Source organism: Rhinatrema bivittatum, chromosome 2, assembly GCF_901001135.1.
Source record: "Rhinatrema bivittatum chromosome 2, aRhiBiv1.1, whole genome shotgun sequence".
Classification (NCBI taxonomy): Eukaryota; Metazoa; Chordata; class Amphibia; order Gymnophiona; family Rhinatrematidae; genus Rhinatrema; species Rhinatrema bivittatum.
Genome location: NC_042616.1, coordinates 552,600,629 through 552,619,656, shown reverse-complemented (window position 1 = coordinate 552,619,656; position 19,028 = coordinate 552,600,629). Strand labels below are relative to the sequence as shown.

Sequence of the window (19,028 nt, the reverse complement as noted above, 5' to 3'; positions counted from 1 at the left end):
ACACTAGAAGAATTACAATGAGGTTCAAACAGTACAAATGTATTTAGAGCCACAGACTATGAGGGGAATTTTTTAAAGAGTTGCACATGTAAAAATGGCCATACACACAAATATATATGGGCTGACTTTGCCAACTCACATTTTAAAAGCAGCAATGTATGCACGTATGTGCACAAGAAACAGAATGCATGCAATAAAAGAGCTTGTTACGGGTATTCTGGGGTAGGCCCATCCACCTAGCTCTCAACACTACTAAAACTGAAATCATGCTCATCTCACCCCTTAACCACTCGATCCTTCCCCCTCTTTCACAGTTCCAATTTGCACAACAAGTCCGTGATCTGGGTATCATTCTCGATGGGCATTTCACACTGAAGAAATTTATCAACAACATACTAAAAGATGGCTTCTTTAAACTTCATACACTAAAAAAACTAAAACCCTTACTACACCCCCCCCCGATTTCCAAACAGTGCTCCAAACCACCATCTTCACCAAAACCGACTACTGCAACTCCCTTCTCCTCGGCCTTCCTAACAACGCCATTCACCCCATTCAAATTTTACAAAACACAACAGCCCGAATCTTGACCAACTTATGCAGACACGACCATATTACACCTGTTCTAAAAGATCTACAATGGCTCCCAATAGCTTCCCGTATACAATATAAGACTCTCTCTCTCATCCACAAGGCTTTATACAATCCTGAAATGAACTGGTTTAATGAATCCTTCCGTTTACACCAGTCTAATAAGCCTACTAGACACGCACATCTCGCAACTATGCCCATCCCTTCCCCTAAACTCTACAAACTAACATCTACCAGAGCCCGTGCAATATCGATAGCCGGGCCGACCCTTTGGAACACAATGCCAGTTGAACTACGGCAAGAGGAATGCCTCAAATTGTTCAAGCGGAAACTCAAGACCTGGCTCTTCGCCAAGGCATACACCTAATTTCTCCCTTCCTCTCCACTGCCCACTCTTCCTCTCCTCTGCCCCCCTCTTCTGGCCCTCTATCCCCTCACTTCGCCCTTCTCCTACCTTTTTCTCCCCCCCTCACCTCATACCTTTTTCTCCCCCCCTCACCTCGTTCCCTTCCCTCTGCTCGCCACTCCCCCCTCTCCTCCTAGCACCCCTAAACTGCTTATCTCTTAGTGTCTTCCTTTTGTACATATGTATATATTTACAAACCTCGTTGATTATTTAATGCAAATTTCCCCTTGTTATTCACACCCTTATTTATTCATTTGTTAACTTGTTTTATTTGTTCAATGTAAAGCGCCATGCCTGGCGTTTGTTTGTGTTACACTGTAAACCGATGTGATATCCTGGATGAATGTCGGTATATAAAAATTTTAAATAAATAAATAAATAAATTTACAAGCATAAGGTCCAGATAATTTTATTTTCTTTGAAGACTGCTAGACCAGTCATTACGTTGGGATTTCCCTCCTCCACATAGCTGATGGAGACAGAAAACACACCTTTTTCATGACCTCACTCAGGGCTATAAGAGATGTGTGGCCATAGTCATCAGTAGGCTAGTGCCAAAGCACTATGACCACTAGAAATCCTCTTTATATGCTATTCTTGAAACATGTGTTATGGAGTACTGGAACCCATTTTGAATGAGGCACAAACGTAAGACGAGAAAAAAATATGGGCAGGAGGAGGGCTTGCCTCACATGATGCCCTTAATCTCCCTGGACCTGCTTGCCCTTGTCTACCTGGGCGGGATCCTGACTGGTCTAAGAGTCTTTAAGGAAAGCAAATTATCAAGTAAGTATAATTTTACCTTCCTTATCATCCTGCTAGACTAGTCATTACATTGGGAGTTATAAAAGCTTCCCCTTATTGGGGCAGGAGAAAACAGAGCTATCTTCCCAATCCTTGCAACGGACTTAAACTGGTGGGACCAATCTATAGTGTTTATAGAAGGTTCAAGGATGATCATGCCTCTGGGTTGACCATTTCTTCAGACAAGGCTGAGGTGCCTCTGTCCGAGATGAGGCTTGTACCTTTGTAGAGTAAGACGGGAGCCTTGCTGGGATCTGCTGTCCTGATAACGGTTAGGTCAATGTTATTGCCTCCTTAATCCATCTGGTATGATGGCCTTAGATGCAGCCTGCCCCTTCTTGGGCACCAAATATCAAGAAAAGCTCATCTGTTCTTTTATAAGGATAATCCGATATATCTTTAACAATCGTGGGTTTTAAGTTATCCCCGACACCGCCGCTATTGCAGCCAGGAAGGGACTTCGCTTCTCATGAAAGCTGATTCTAGCTCGGGTAGGAAGATAGTCTCTGGCCTCGAGACCTTCCTAGATAAGGATCTCTGCCGGACTGAGCCTGCCACTCTGAGAATCACCTTAGCCAAGCAAATTCCTTCAAGTAAGACTGTTCCCGGAATGGTCCTTCATGGATGGCCATTAAATGGCCGAGAGGCCACCTACCCAAGACTCTTACCCTCTGAATGCTTCTGCACTCTATTCCCAATCCAACCTACCTGATAAAGGTGGGTTATTATTCTGGAGGCTGATGTCTTCCTGAGTTTCCTTGGGCTCATCAGCCAGATGTCTAAGTATGAGTGCAACCTAGTGCCCTGCATATGCTGGGTTGCTGGCATCATTACAACAACCTTGGTGAAGGTTTTGGGGGCTGTAGCAATGTCAATGGCACCCCTGGAACTGGGTATGTTCAGCCCCATACAGAGCCTTGCCAAACTCTGGTGATGCACTTAAGATTGGAATATGATAGTGCAGTCCCTGTTAAGTCTGGATGTCGGGAACTGTCCTGGCCTACTCAGTAATATCCCCGATAGCTGTCTCCATCCAACAGTGGAGCACATGTAGATAACTGGTGACCCACTTTTTTTTTTTTTTTAACCATATCCTGCATTAACATGTTACCAAGACTGTTCCCTCCTTAGGGCCTCTGAGGGCAGAGTCCTTGAGAGAATCCTCACCAAGTTGTAACAGTCTCTTGCTCGGATTGCTAAGACTATTGCCATATGGGCAGAACCTCAGCTGACTGGGCCCGCCCATACTAGGTGGCTCAGGCCCCACTGCCTCCAGAAATGGAGGCTTCCAGAACTCCCGCGCAAAGGGGACTATTTTAATCAATATTCTGATTTTCAGTGCTGATCCCCCTTTCTACTATGAGGCAGGTCTTGAGCATACTTGCTGCGACCAATCACCCACTCAGGAGATTGTGAGTAAGATAGTTCTCCCCTCCTATGGCAGAGGATAGCTTTGTCTAGCACTTTTTACTTTGTTTGATATCTACTTCAGTGAGCACCCTTACTCCTGAGGGAGACATCCTTGATGACTTCTCAGTTCCCTGGTGGGAAAGGTCCCCCCTTCCATTGCCAAAAAAAAAATCTCCAGGAGTAAGAGATGATATGCCACTATCCTAGGAATGAGGGCTGCCAGGCCCCTTTTATGGGACTGGCACATTATATAGGAGTCATTTATATAGGAGTACTGGTGCCCTCTCTTCCTCCAGGATGACCTAGAGGCCTGGGGCTTGAAAGTCCCTTTATAGGGGTTTAGAACTGTCCTTCAACCCACTTGGCAGCTGCATCTGGGAGGCAAGTGTTTAATCCTTCAGAACTCAAGATATTAGAATGCGTAGGACCCCACACAGCTAAATAAGCTTTGTACATTAATCTCAAACTCTGGGGCAAGTTAGCTTTGCCAGTGAATCCTATAGGTCTCCTAGGCCTTTTTTTTCTTCTCCTTGGTGAGGGAAGGGGGTGATGCCCCAGATATTATTCTGGGGCTGGCACCTAGTTTGTCCCCAAAGGAAAAAAAAACAAAGGTTCTCTTCACCTGATGGTTCTGAGCTGTTCTGATCCTATGGTGTCTGCTGTGGATCAGACAATAACTCAGCTCTCGATTGCTTTTACCTATCTTAAGGGATCCAATGATGACTTACCACCTTCGCCTTCTCTGGCTGCTTCTCCATCCTAGTTCCATTACCCCTGTTCATTGTAACTTTTGCCTCTGGCATCTTCTTCGTTATTGTTGTTAATCCCCGTTCCATGTAAACCAATTTGATATGATTGTATCATGAAAGTCAGTATATAAAAGGTATAAATAAATAAATAAAATATTTTGCTAATTTCCCTTGAGGTGACAGGCCTCTGCAGGGCTGGGCCGGGCCCTTGCTTAACTTATCAGCTGGAGCTTTCGCCACTCCCATCTGGATTCTAAATTAATTACATCCCATATGAACTGAGCCTGCAGCCTGCAGCTTGTGTGCGTTTACATATCCTTGTATGTGGGCATCCATGTGCTTGTTTTAAGTTACCCTCTCTACGTACAAGGACTTGAACTGCTTAGTTTTGCTTTAGAGTCTAAACCAGGTGTGTTAATCATACAACCCGCAGGCTATTTCAGGCCAAGTTCTTTCATTCAGCCTACCATGGTGGTAAAAAAAATAAATAAAAAGGTAAATCAGCCGATCATGAAGTTGGCAGCTGCGAGAACATTGTAGACAGCTTCCGCCTCAATCTGCTGTCAGAGAGGAGGGAGTGGAAATAAATACAGATTCCCGCCACTATCAGTTGATTAAAGGGACAGTGGTGTTGACTGTAAGGGGAGACTGTGGCTACTAGTTGCAGGTGATACAGCAGAAGTGGCTCTTCTCTGTTCTACTGTGTGTGCTTCCCACTCCAGTTACTCTCCTCTGCCCTCTGAAGTGCTACTCAGTTGCCAGAGGGCAAGAGCCATATTTTGCACATGAAATAGTTACATGTGGCTCCCAAGCCACAGGTTGGTCAGCCCTGCTCTAGTGAGTACTTTCATTTTCAGTGTAGTAATCCTACCAAGCATCTAATGAGAGAAATATAGTTTCCTGATCATTTTTGTTAACCTGGTTGATTAAGAGACCTCCTTACATTATCTGAGCCTTGTCAGACTTTGACTAAACCCATTTGATCTTAGTGAACTAGCTTGGGTAGAATATTTTCTAATCTGCCCACTAGAACTTTAGCATATGTTTAGGGATCTTCTTTATCAGTTTTTATTTTAGCTTTCCTGGGAATTTCAATATTATAACAAGAAAAAAAAAATCATTGTTTTATTTTACTGGATTCTGCATCAGGCTGTGTGTCTCAGAGACACCCTCACCTTCTACTATACTCCGCCTCTCTGCTCGGGAAACTAGGAGGTCAAATACAGTGCACAATGTGGCAGAATATTGCTCCCTCCAGCACACTGTGCAATCGGAAGCTCATTTATATGTGATGGACATATCCAGTAAAAAACTTACTCGCATATGCCCTCTCCACCATTCGCTCCTGAAATCCATATAACATATCCAGTCTCTTTTATAAAGTCTGGTGAAGAAAAAGAGGGTTATTTAATATGCCCATCTTAAAAACAGCACCAAATGCTGGCACATCAGTATCTGGAAGATGCCTTGAAAGAACTGAGGCAACATTTCTGCAGATCTCAACAACCTGCCTCAGAGCTAGAGAAATAAGAGTAAAGATCCTCTCGACAACAGGATCCACAAACTCAGAAAAGTTGCCTCTGGTAGTCCACAGCAACTGAAGCCAAGCATGGGTGTCTAGGTAAATATTCAGACATAACCAATTCAGAGTACTGTGAATATCCACCACATTGGAGCACCAATCGGGAGTATCAAGGCATCAAGATTTCTATCAGACTCAATCCTCTTTTGCTCTGAATTATACTTCCAAGTGCCCCCAAGCACCTAAGAAGTAAAAACAGGTCAAGTGCTCATTCTGGATCATAGCCTTGCACTGAGGTACTGATGTAGTTTAGGACTATTAGGATAGGGCCTGAGTACCAGCCGAACTTGGCACAGCTCGCTGGGCATACTTTATGGACTGCATGATTTATACAGACTGACAAGATAGGCACAAAGTCAATTGTTCCAGGTGACATCCTTAAGCAAATACCACAACCAGAGGCAGCAACAGAATTCTTCATGATTATCAATGATGGCTACATTTTGAGAACATCAGTAAAACAATGCCACTAGCCTGCTTCAAAAGCATCTCCTGGCAGCAAATAAAAGAAGAAAAGTTCAAAGAAGACATTTTTAGGCAAGATGGTTTCATTGAAAGAAAGAAAGAACCTGAACGGACTAGGGACACAGTTCAAAGCAGTACAGTGAAGGAAAGAGTCTGATGTGGTCTATGTGAAAAGGTCATTGCAGTAATGACAACAAAATCAAGGAAAAAATAAGTTAAAATGCATCATTAAGGGCTCAAAAATAAAAAGTTGAGAAAATTTGTGAAGGAAGTGAGAATGCAACACAAAGAACTTTTAAAAACCAGCAAAAGTTAAGAGAAGTGTCCTTACTCAGAATTCACAAAAAAAACCACAAAAAAACATCTAAGCTGAGTTTCTGCTGGCCCTGTGTCATACAGCTCCACAGATGCTCCTATGATACATGAGACCAAGTCATATGACATGAGTGTGCCTATCTGAAGGTCATTTATGATCTGAGAACACATTACTCTTCTGCCGTATATGTCATCATATCTCTCTCCGTGCCTCCTCCTGAACCATCAAAAACCTTTGAGTAGATGATGTGTCAGGAAGGATGAGAATTTGCATGCATTCCCCCATCTCTAGCTCTTAAGTATTTCATATATCTGCCAGTACCTTACCAATTAACAGAGAGGGGTCCATATTAAAAGCCATTAAGCTGGATAACTCACAAGTTATCCATCTAAATGGCAAATTTTGAATATTCCCCTTGCTTATACAACTGCAAGTTAGAAAATTACATCATTATCAGGCTAAGCTGCAGCAGAATAAGAAAGGGACGTTATGGGGCAGAGCTGAGTTAGCCAAATAACTTATTCAGTTAACTCTAATATTTGGAATTAGCCAAATAAGTTATTTAGCTACCTCTCGATTTGCCTGAGAGCAGGTCTAAAATTATCTGTGAATGTGCTCCCGGATAACTTTAGCCTTAACCAGCTATATTCAAATGCATGCAGCTGGTAAGTGGAGCTGCATGATAAAAAATAATAATGAAGAGAAGGTCAGGGGCCTAGAGATCCTATCATTTACCCTTCCCCAACCTGATCACAAAATGCAGGTCTGAGCATGGAAACCCCACCCCCCAGCCGCTCAAACTTATTTAGTGATTCACTTATTTCTATTATCTGGTGCTGGCTTCCACCCTCTCCTTACTTACTTAAATGCAACTAAAATTTCCTGGACTCCCATTCACTCCTCCCCAATACTAACCCTCTCACCCTCCCAGGAAAGTTACCTTACAATGTTCAAAAGATATTTAGTTAGGTTTAAAATTATCCAAGTACAGGGAGCTGGATAACTTTAAACAGGGATATTAAGTGGGACATTTAATCCACTGAATATCCAGGACAAGTTTTCAGGCTAACTGTACCTGGATACCTTGTCCGTTTGAAGGCTTACTGAATTATTCACCAGGTATAAAATACATCCAATAATTTATGAGAGAAGGAGGAGAAATACACTGAGCATTTCTTCCCAGATGAATGAACATTCTCTCACCCTTCCTTGGTGCATTGCTCATACTCTTCCTCCATGCCACACCCATTCTCCCCATCTCACCCCACTACATCCAGTAGCAGGTTTTTTTTAATTTTTTTTTTAACTCCTTTAGTGCCCTCTTGCAATCCTCTCATTCCTCTCTCTCCTTCCTTCCCTCTCTTTTCAATTCCCCCCAACTCTCTGTCCCCATCACTGTTCAGCAATCTCACTCTCCTCCCAGGCCTAAATGGGAACGGAAAATGTCTCCTACCTCCACCAGATGTGAGGATTGAATGATATTTTACAGTCTTGAAAATCTCCTTCATGGAGTTAGACCAACCATGTGTTATGTGATAACATTATGGGCCCTGATATGCCCCTATAAGGTCTGAACAACCTAGACATAAAAAAATGAGATGCAATCTGCTATCCAATTAGAAATAGGACATTTTTGTCACTGAACTCACATACCTACTTAGGTCAAAAGAAAACAAATAGTTGAGTGGACTTTCTATGGGCTTTGGTCTCCAGCTAAAAGGCATCAGCTGTCTTAAATTCAGAGAATAAAGTGTTTTTTCACCTTTATGGATATGTGGCCTATGGAAAAATGTTGGAAGGTGATTAAGGTGGAAATCTAACAATACGCGCACATATTATAAAATAACATCCCTGGGCGCAAGCTAGCAAACGTGCACACATGTGCACCCACGCACCTGTTTAAAAGTTACTGTCTAAGGAAAGATCTTGGCATAAATCTAGATCTGTAGAGAGTCTACAACTGTATAAGTCTGCTTTAGTTCATTGTAATGAGTTGCTAAATGTCAGAAAGAGAGCTTATTATTTTGCCTTAAGAAAAAACAATTAATAGTCCATTAGGATTATTTTCTATTATTATAAACCTTACCAGCCACCCTAAGGATCTGACTCTTTTTCCTTCTAGTTATGATCTTGCTAAATATTTTCAGGACAAAGTCACAAATCTAAAAGCAGTTACTTCTACCATTTCTAGTAGACCTAAGATTATTCATTTGGATAAAAATAGTCCAGCTAAATGGGACTTGAAGGACAGGGGCTTGAAGGACATTCTTATTAAAGTAAAAGTGATATCCTGCAAGCTGGATCCTTGTAATTTTGTATCGCTGAAGAATAGGCTTCCCATTTTTAGAGAAACTTTAATAGAAATAATCACTCCTTAGAATCTTGCATGTTCCTGATGCTTTAAAATAAGCTATTATCCATCCTGTTATAAAGAAAAAACTTCTGAATCTTCATTTTCGTCTTCCAACGTTTGCCCCATCTATAATCTTTGTACTTTAAAATAAAATTTTAGAGAGATGGGTCTTAATACAGTTGGAGAATTTTCTGGAAACAAACATGATCCTAAACAAGGAACAATTTGGATTGCGTAAAGGTCATGGGACAGAAACACTATTAGTCTCTTTATCTGAAGATTTACTTAAGAGCCTAGACCATTCAAAGACTGGGGACCTTATTCAATTAGTATCACCTCTGCCTTTGATTCCATACCTCATGAGAATCTGATCACACAATTGTGTGACTTAGGCATAGATGGAATTGTCCTTCAATGGTTTCATTTATACTTGCAAAGACAGTTGCAACGAGTTTATTTTCATAATATTCACTCTGGTTCCCCGTTTCGGTGGGTGTGCCTCAGCGTTTGTCTCTATCTTCAGTACTTTTCAATGTATATATACTGACTTTGGGAGACGTGTTAGCGTCCATGGGGTTTTTGGTAAAAAATACGCAGACATCCAGTATGTCAGCTATCAATCACTAGATGTTCTCTAATGGGTTAACCTTAAATTATAACAAGACAGTATCTTTATGGGTGGGCAAATCTTCTCCTGATAATCCTTTGGATCAATTTAGGTTATATGATCAAACAGACCAATTAAGCAAGAAAACCAGTACTAGGTTTTATACTGGACTCAAGAAAAGTCTGTTCCAACTTTGTGGAATTCCATTCCTCAACATATAAGGCAGGAATTAGATTATTTGAATTTATGAAAACAATTAAAAGCCTGTTTAATCAAGCTTGCCAAGATTATGATTTCTTTAATGTTTTATTAATTTTCAATATTGTCTTTAAGTGCTGTATGCTTTTTTAATTATAACTGTATACGATGTAATCCACATTGAACTATTGAAAACTGCGGAATAAAATGGAAACAAATAAATGAGCCTTGAGAAAAACACTGGCAAGGCCAGTGACAGAAAAATGTGGTTGCTAACCATGGCAAATGAAAAGGAACAGAGGCAAAAATAAACCATGTAGATGAGTGGCAAAGGTCTTTATTTTGTCCAGAAAACTTTGGAAGAAATTATCAGTTTGCACCAACTGCAGTCACATGACACAGTTTGGGTCATTCTGAGCTTGTCTTCAAAGAAATCCCTTTATTCTACACTTTTTTTGTCCTGAAAGTTTTGATCTTACTGTAATTTATCTAATGTACTATAATACCATTGTTGATGGAACAGCAAAGCAAGTAACAAATGCAGTTTCTGTTCTTACCTTTACCATCTCCATGCAGCAACGATAAACCTCAGCTTTTACAGTCAGGAGAGGATACGACAGCCATTGCAGAAACACTTTCTGACTCTCCATCTGCAGCAATGGACTTGCCTGTGCAGACTTCCAGCTATAAGCAGAAGTTTGACAGTAAGATAAGTATGTCATTGATACTGCATTTAGACTTCAAACTGAAGCCAGTAAAGAAAGCACACAAGAGCATGCAGCATGCAAAATCTAAGGCAGCATGGTTTTATTAGAGGTAAACTGTGTCAGACAAATCTACTGATTTTTTTTTTGATTGGATCTGAGCAAAGCTCTGGTTCTGAGCAAAGCTTTTGGTATATTATCACATAGGAGGATCATAAATAAATTGAACAGCCAAGGGATGATCCCTCAAGTTGGTAGGCTGGAATAGAAACAATGTGCAACAGACAGCAGAAGATGATGATATTTAATCGCTGTTTTATGGTTTTGGTTTTATCTGGATAGATATAAATTTCATTATTTTTATTTTTCTGTTTTAACTGGATTTTCCTATTTGCAGTATTGTGTAATTTAAAATGTTTACTTAGGTTTTATTGTGTTGTTTATATTCTGGTTGTTGGTGACAGCAAAATGTAATATTGCTCAAAAAATGGAGGGCCTTAGTCTTTCCACTCTATACTAACTGGCTTCAGACTGTTTGGAAGATCTTTTCCATGGAGCTCCTTACTTTTGATGTCAGAGACAAAAATCACAATGTTTTGCAAATTTGGGGCCTTTTCTTAAAGCATACTGGTAAAGAGACATAAAGGGTAACTCCTTATTCCAGCATTTGGACTTTGTAGTATGATCTTTATGGTCTTATTTTTAATTATTTCTCACCTTGAGCACCTGTGTGGATATGCAAGTTATAAACTGGAAAAAGACATAATATAAATAAATACATTTTATACTCTTGTGGAGAGTTTTGAATATTTCTTGATTTTTTTTTTTTAGTAAAATAAATAAACACTCCATTTTGTAAAATAGAGGTTCCCATAAAATGGAGTGCTTGGTTTAGCGTATTGTAATTGCTGTTTAAGTAGATTTGAGACGGTGGTCAACCACTTGCCATAAGCACCCACTTTTTCTAATAAACTTTGTATATGTTTACATCTTTCTTATGGAACTTATGTAGACTAGAATTAGAAATTCTCAGAAATAAAAAAAAAAGTTACTAGAATAGTAAAGAATGTCAAGATATTGCTCTTCATTCAAGATGCATGAGAAACCTTAATCATATATATAACCTGGGCAATAACTAACTTATTTTTTTTTAAGTTTGCAAAACATGCAAGTATCTTACATGTCTGAGCAGATATGGATATATTCCTCAATGAGCTGAAAGTGCTGATGATATGGAATGCTAATTAGAGCCTTCTCTGCTAGTTCCACTAATTCTAAAAGATTCTTTACTTCCTGAAACAAAAGTGAAATAGTAAATGTTAGAACGATGTACAAAATGTTTTTTTAAGTTAATATTTAAACGGCTCAGTCTCAAATGTTAAAATAGATAACCTGTATGCCGTTATCAGAGAAACCAATTTGACTATTAGGAAGTAATGTTTGCTATAGTGAGTAAATTTACCCAAATATTCAGGGGAAAATACCTGGGTAAGCATTCTACTGAACATACCCAGATAGTTACCTTGAAAATTTCAGGACAGATAAGACTCACCCAGCTAACTTTGGCTGGGTAGCTCAATCTTAGCACTGTAGGGACAAAATTAAACTGCATTCCAGTAACGTCTCCCAGTGCTGGCTCTTTGTAGATTGGTAAATATTGTACCAGCAACAAGTTACTTGCATAAACTCGAGGCAGGGAGCAGGCAGACATTTTTGATTCTCCATTTTGTGCAGGTAATGCGAAAAGTTACCTGGACAAAGTCTTTGAATATCAACAGCTACATTTTAAGACAAGGACTAACAAAAAGAAACAGATTCTGTTTTGCATCACTTGCATACATCTTTGTCTAAAGAGTTTTGCTACAGACACAAAAAAAGAGAAACCTTTTGACTACAAGACCTATTACATTTTTCTTACTGTAGCTTTCAAAAACTATACAATTCTGCTCAAACTATAGGAGGAGAAATAGCCTTAGTCTAAGGTTGAAGTTACATTAACCACATTTTTAGCCTTCTAAAGGGTGAAAGTGTTTGCAAAAAGAATAGAATGGAAAGCCATACCTTCTTGCCAAGATCAGATAAAAAGGAGCAGGTGCATTCCATTGAATACACTATTTCAGCAGCTTGTTTATAAATAGCATAGTTCTCAGAATTTAATTGCTCCAAATAAGCTATGATGGACTCATGAACACTGGGATACGTCATGCAGAAAGGCATGTCCAACGATAGAAGGAACAAAGCAGTCATCAAGCTTTCTGGTAAAATGTTGCTGGCCTTAGAAAGAATAAAAGTGATATGAGAAAAATTATTATATAGAAATTAGAAATGTTGCATTACAGAAAAAGAAGGAATGGCTTTAAGGATTCACCAAAGAGGTAAATACTTATAGAGAAGGGGTGGGCAAACTAAGGCCCGTGGGCCAAATCTGGCCCGTTGCCTTTTTTCCAGCTCACCTGCCCTTTTAAAAATAACATTAGATGCAGCTTGACACTCCTTCCAACTTACCTGAGTGCCAGGCGTTATCACTGAAGCACAGAATGTTGCGCTGATGATGCGCTGAAACGAGACATTCTGGGCCTTTGATGATGACATCTGGCACACGGGCAGGCTGGAACTGGTTCTTACCTGCTAATTTTCATTCCTGTAGTACCACAGATCAGTCCAGACTCCAGGGTTTTGTACCCCTGCCAGCAGATGGAGATAGATAAAGTTTTATTGAAATTGCTATATAACAGTGTGCCACCTGCAGTCCCTCAGTATAGAACTGTATCCAAGCGAAGATGCCAAAACCAAACAACTAATTTTAACAGCCCACCCAAATATCCACGAACAGGAGGGTGGCGACACTGTAACATGCAATGAAATAAACTCCAGTAAAATGAAAACAGCATGGTGACCTGCTAACAACTCTGCAAAACTCCAACATAGCTATGAAACGAGCAGATGATTCTCCCTCTCATACCATGGGCAGGTGTCTGGACCGATCTATGGTACTACAAGAATGAAAATTAGCAGGTAAAAACCAACTTTCCTTTCCCTGTATGTACCCAAATCAGTCCAGACTCCTGGGATGTACCTAAGCCCACTAAACATGGGTGGGACTTGGAGACTCCCGCTTGCAGAACACTCACTAAAACTGGCCACAGTCAGAGCCCCGATATCCAACCTATATTGTCTGGTGGAAGTGTGCAGCAACTTCCAAGTCGATACCCTGCCGATCTCTTGTAGTGACAACTGCTGGGCTTCAGTCCAAGAGGCTGCCTGCAAATGCATCAAATGTGCTCTCAAATCTTCAGGCACCGACCGACCCCTAGAAATATGCACTGAATCAATCGTCTGCTTGACCCAACGCACAATGGTAGCTTTGGAAGCTTGACACCTCTTCTTTGGGCCATTCCAGAGAATGAAAAGGTGATATGCCATACAAAATTCATTAGAGACCTTCAGATACTGTAACAATGCCCGGCAGACATACAAAAGCCTCAGTTCCCTTGCATTAGGGCTAAGGAATCCAGATGCAGAAAGGCCAGTAGTTCCACATTCTGATTAGTGTGGAACCCTGATACTACCTTTGGCTAAAAGGAGGGCACCGTGCGTAACACCACCCCTGCCTCCGAAATCTGCAAAAACGGATCCCAACAGGATAACACATGTAGCTCCGAAATCCTTGCCTTCCACCACAGACACCTCCTGCGGATCCTGGATCAAGTCTGGCGCATCCTGCAGTGGACCCTCCCTAGGGACTGTCTCAGGGGCCTTCTGCAGATCCTCCGAATCATCCGTATCACCCTGCTGATCACCAGAACCCAAAGCCAGGTCCAAGACACGCCAAATTCCCTCAGCGTGCTCTTAAGAGGATTAGACTTTGTTCATGTTTTGGACCCTCTAGGATTCAAGGCCTTGAGTCACCATGCCCCCTTACATTTTCCTGGCTAGAAAGGCCTTGTGCATCAGGAGAACAAATTCAGAAAAAAAAAAGAACCACTGAGAATCATCAGAATCCTGATCCTGAGAAGATTCACCACCCGTGGGCCCCGCATCCAGAGGAAAATCTTCCCCCTCTAAATCATCCTGATCCATCCCAGGACCCATAAGTAGCTGGGGACAGCTGCGGTGGAAAAGGCTCAGGCTCCCCTGAAACCGCGAGGCTGACTGCGTGGCAGTATCCAAAATGGCTGCTGATCCCCTGCGCTGGAGAGAGAGACCCTGGGAGAAGCTCTGGCATGGCGTACCAAACATGCAGTGCAAACACGAGGGGAGGGCCCTGCCAATGTATCCTCCCTACCAACAGCACACCCAGTGCATAGATTTTGATGATTAAGCTGCAAACACGACTCCCCGCAGGCCCAGCATAGAGAAGCATGAGGCATGGCTTAGAATGCATGCTTAGGGCCTGAAGCTGCACCTCTAGTCTCAGCACTGCTGAGCTACTGACCACCGGGAGTCCTGCCCGTTGCACCGCAAACCTTCAATCACCTGTGTCCCCGATCTAAGCAGCAAACCGCGGCAGAAGAAAAAAAAAACAATCACCTCTTTTTTCTTTTTTTTAAACTTTACCAGCAAACAAAGGAAGACAAAGAAAAAAATACTTCCCTACATCCTTGGTGGAGTGGCCAGGATCACCAGCAGGTCACAGCGCTGCCTCGTGTGAGCTGAGGGATTTGGACCACCAGATACCAGCCTCATGGTAACTGAAGCGTGCTAAAGAAGGGTCACAACCCCCCTTGCTCATCTGCCTCAACCAGAAGGATAGCCCCACCAAGACCTTACAACTCCCCAGGAGGCTCCCTTTGAGATCTTCTAAATCTACTTCCTCTTTCTTTTTTTTAACTCAGACTGCAGGTTTTGCACTATCTGCCATCTGCTAGAGACAGAAAAAATACTAAGGGACTGCAGGTGGAACACTGATATATAGCAGTTTCAATAAAACGTTATCTGTCTCCATCTGCTGGCAGGGGTATAAAACCCAAGAGTCTGAACTGATCTGGGTACACACAGTGAACTGGAGCTCCAATGAAAGTCAAAGATCAATTTAGTCAGGGTCATTAGTGACTCCATTGGGTGCTTAATGAAAAGAAGGACATCAGCAGCAAATTGGGCAACCTTACACTTTGCGCCCTCAGTACCTTCCATCCTACGTACATTTAGGTGGGATGTAATAGCCCATGCTAAGGGCTCAAGATATAGAACAAAGAGCAAAGGAGAGGGAACTCCTGTACCTTTTTTTGCAAAACTGGAGAAGGGAAAGTGAGTGGACCCAGACATTTTCAATTTTTTAAAGTTTACTTGAATAGGTTTGATTGGCGTGAGAAGGGCTCGGCACAGGAGGGCCAGATTTTTCAGTCACTGGGTGAAGGCTGGGGAATTGGGCCACGAGGCCCATGCAGCACTATTGCCACTTAACCAGCTATATTCTTTTGAATAATAGCCAGTTAAGCCTTAAATTATCCAGGTACACTTAACTGAAGAACTTTAAACATAACCAGATCTGTTCAAGGTTATCTGGCCAGGTTCAAAGTTAACAGGCTAAAGATAGGTGGATAACTTTATTCAGAGATATTCAGCAGGATCTTCATTCTGCTGAATATCCAGGATAATTAATCTGGCTAACTTTAGCCAGATAAGTTAGCAATTTTAGGTGTGTTTGAATCCTGGCCTCGTTGTAATTGTCCAAAGATGATTTTACTATAAATTAACAAAAAATAAAACTACCTTTTTTCCCCACAAATACTTGCTCTGGAATAGTCTGGTATACACAGAGTTGCTTCACTAAATGAGAAACCTTCTGTTTAAAAACGGACATATCCAACTGTACAATCATCCATGTCTGAAGTATTCATAATTATTACTGGAAATTAATTTTTATTTTTATCTTCTGTTCTGCAGATCCCAGTAGGCACAGTTCATTACAGATCTTAGAGCATAAGAATTTCAGCAGAAAAATGTGTGAAATTAAGATTCAAATAACCTACTATATATCCTGCTCTATGACTATAAAAAAACAAAAACAAACAAGAAAAACCAGAAACCAGCTTATTCAGGCCCTAAAATATGGTGCCTGGTGTCTGCTGCCAAGTGGAGGGAAATGGGGAAGGAATACAATTGCGAGGGGAAAGGCAAAGCAAAAAATGTCAAAATACAAATAAGCAAAACCAAGTTGCTAAAAGCCTAATACAAAACCAAAGTGAAAAATAAAGCAAACAAAAAAACAAAAGATCATTTTTCATGCTTAGCAGCTTTTCCACCCCTTTCCTGTAAACAGTTTTATCTGTATTCATGTAAACTGAATTATAACACACAATTTATAAGAGATATCTTTTAAAAATGCCAATAAAATCAAAAATAATTGGTTAATATTGTTTCTTGTTCAACCTCAATTAACCTCAGAATACAGACAAAACAAGATATCCAAAGATTTCATATAGGAAGGTAACTTTCAAAAAACTATGTGTGGCCCCATATACATAGAAACTTGATGGCAGAAAAAGATAGTATAGCCCATCAGCTTTATAATTCTCATCACTTCTTTAGAGATCCCCTGTAATTATCCCATGCTTTACTGAATTCAGATACTGTTTTGGTCTCCACCACATCCACTGGGAGATACATCCACCACCCTCTCTGTAAAGAAATATTTCCTAAGATTACTCCTGAGCCTATTCCCTTTCAAACTCATCTCATGACTCTTCGTACTAGAGCCTCCTCTTCATTGAAAAAGGCTCACCTCCTGTGCATGGAAACTTTTGAGATATCTGAATGGCTCTATCATAGCTCCCCTATTTCACCTTCCCTCTAGGGCAGAGCTTTCCAAAGTGTGTGTCGCGACACTTTGGTGTGTCGCCTGAGGTGTGCCGGTGTGTCGCGCAAGCCTGGTGCACGTGACACACCGGCAAGTGGGAGCCAATGCGGCCGCCGGTGGAGCTCATCCCACTGGCGGCTGAGCAGCGAAGAATCGTTGTGCTGTGTGCCGCAGACACACAGCCGGAAGATCGGTAAGACCGTGGTGAGTTCACGTCACCACGGCCCGAAGAAAAAGGGCACGTCTAAACGTGCAGGTGCTCCGCCTCCTTCCTGCCCACGCGGCCCCGGAAGAAAAATGTTGCCGGAGCCGCACGGGCAGGAAGGAGATGAAGCAGCCGCGTGCAGAAGAGGAGCCGCGTTGTTGCAGCGGGCGAGAAGAGGCCCGGTAGCAGGGCCCCCACCGCGGATCGGATCGGCCCGAGAACATCAGAGTCGCCGCGATCGGCCTGAGAAGATCAGGGCCGCTGCAGAGCCAATCCTGCAGCGACCCGCGAAGAGGAGGCCCAGAGGTAAGAGAGAGGCTGAGGGCCCGTAGAGTGCGTGTATGAGCTGAGTTGAGAGATTGGGTGCGTGTATTAGCTGAGTTGAGAGATTGGGTGCCTGTATGAGCTGAATTGAGAGATTGTGTGCGTGTATGAGATGAGTTGAGAGATTGGGTGCCTGTGTGAGTTGAGAGATTGGGTGTGGGAGTGAGGATCTCAATGTTTGCAGAGACAGCATGTGAGAGCCTGTGTGTGTGTGAGAGAGAGACAGCATGTGACAGTGAGAGCCTGTGCATGAGCAAGACAGCATGTGGGAGTGAGAGAGAGCCTGGGTGTGTGAGAGTCAGACAGCATGTGCAAGAGAGAGACTGTGTATGAATGATTGTATGAGAGAGAGAGCCTGTGTGTGTGTGAGAGAGAGAGAGAAAGCATGTGAGAATGAGAACCTGACTGTATGTTTGAGGGAAGAAGATAGATGGAGAGAAAAGAAATAGAAAAAAAGACAATATGAAATGAATTGGCAAAAAAATAAGAAAGGGGAGGTGGAACAAAAAAGCCTGGGACCAACCAATTAGAAAACTAAGATCTGACAGCAAAGGTAAAAAAAAAAAAGAAAAAAAAATTACTTTTTACTGATTGGCACATGTAATCTTTGTTAATGTCAAGAGTAGCACTTTCTCTATGCGGATCTCACAATGTACGAGATCAACATGGAGGAACTGGAAACCCACGGGGCCTGCACAGAGGAGGCAGCAGAATGGGCTTCAGTGCCAATAGCAGCAATCAGCGCCTCCCCAATAGCCATGCGGCATCAGTGGCAGCAGAGGAATGAGAGAGGCTCCGAGGTTGCTGGCAAAAGAAAGAGAGTGTGTGCATGTGTATGAATGGGTGCCTGCCTGGGGGTGTATGTGTGTGAATGGATGGGTGCCTGTCTGGGGGATGGTGAGGGAGTGGTGTGAAAATGAATGGGAGCCTGCCTGGGGGTCAGTTTCAGTGTGTGAGAATGATTGGGAACTTGCCTGGGTGTGTGTGTTTGTGTGTATGTGAGGGAGCCAGAGAGAGTGTGTATGAGAAAATCCAGGGGAGTAAGAGTTTGTGTGTGGGGTGTGTGTGGAGGGGGAGAGAGTGTCTTAGAGCCTGAGAGTGTGTCAGTGTCTGCGAGAGGTTATGGTGGGTATAAGAGCATGAATGTGTATGTATGTGACAGTGTATGTGTGAGAGAGAATGGACATGTGAGTCTGTGTGAGAGAGGATAACCTCTGGGAAATTGTAAAAAATGTATATGATTTTAATTAATAGAAATTCTATTTATCAGTAGTTTTAAAATATTCTTTTATTAGTACGGTTTTACTATTATAACTGATGCTTTATGTTTCTTGATTTTGTTTGTTTTATGAGGAATGGTGGTTCTGTTTTTCCATTGTTAATACACAGAGTCTGGCTTCTTGGAGTTTCCATTTCAGTTTTTGTCTAATTTGTGCTCCTTTATTTTGTATTCTGTATTTGGTGAGGGTCTGTCTCTGCTCTGTGTGTGTGACCATGATGAGAGATTCTGCTAGC

At 41.9% G+C, this 19,028-nt stretch overlaps 1 protein-coding gene across 4 annotated transcripts in view; it reads right to left on the bottom strand.

The window, feature by feature from the left end:
• RTTN (rotatin) overlaps window positions 1-19,028 on the bottom strand; it is a 685,521-nt gene that overhangs the window by 537,219 nt on the left and 129,274 nt on the right. For all 4 annotated transcript variants that reach the window (XM_029590900.1, XM_029590899.1, XM_029590897.1 and 1 more), the window contains exons 12-14: window positions 12,247-12,459; window positions 11,366-11,478; window positions 10,039-10,165 (exon numbers count right to left, since the gene is read on the bottom strand). In XM_029590900.1, coding sequence (XP_029446760.1) covers window positions 10,039-10,165; window positions 11,366-11,478; window positions 12,247-12,459 — 453 coding nt within the window. The remainder of the gene's footprint in view (window positions 1-10,038; window positions 10,166-11,365; window positions 11,479-12,246; window positions 12,460-19,028) is intronic.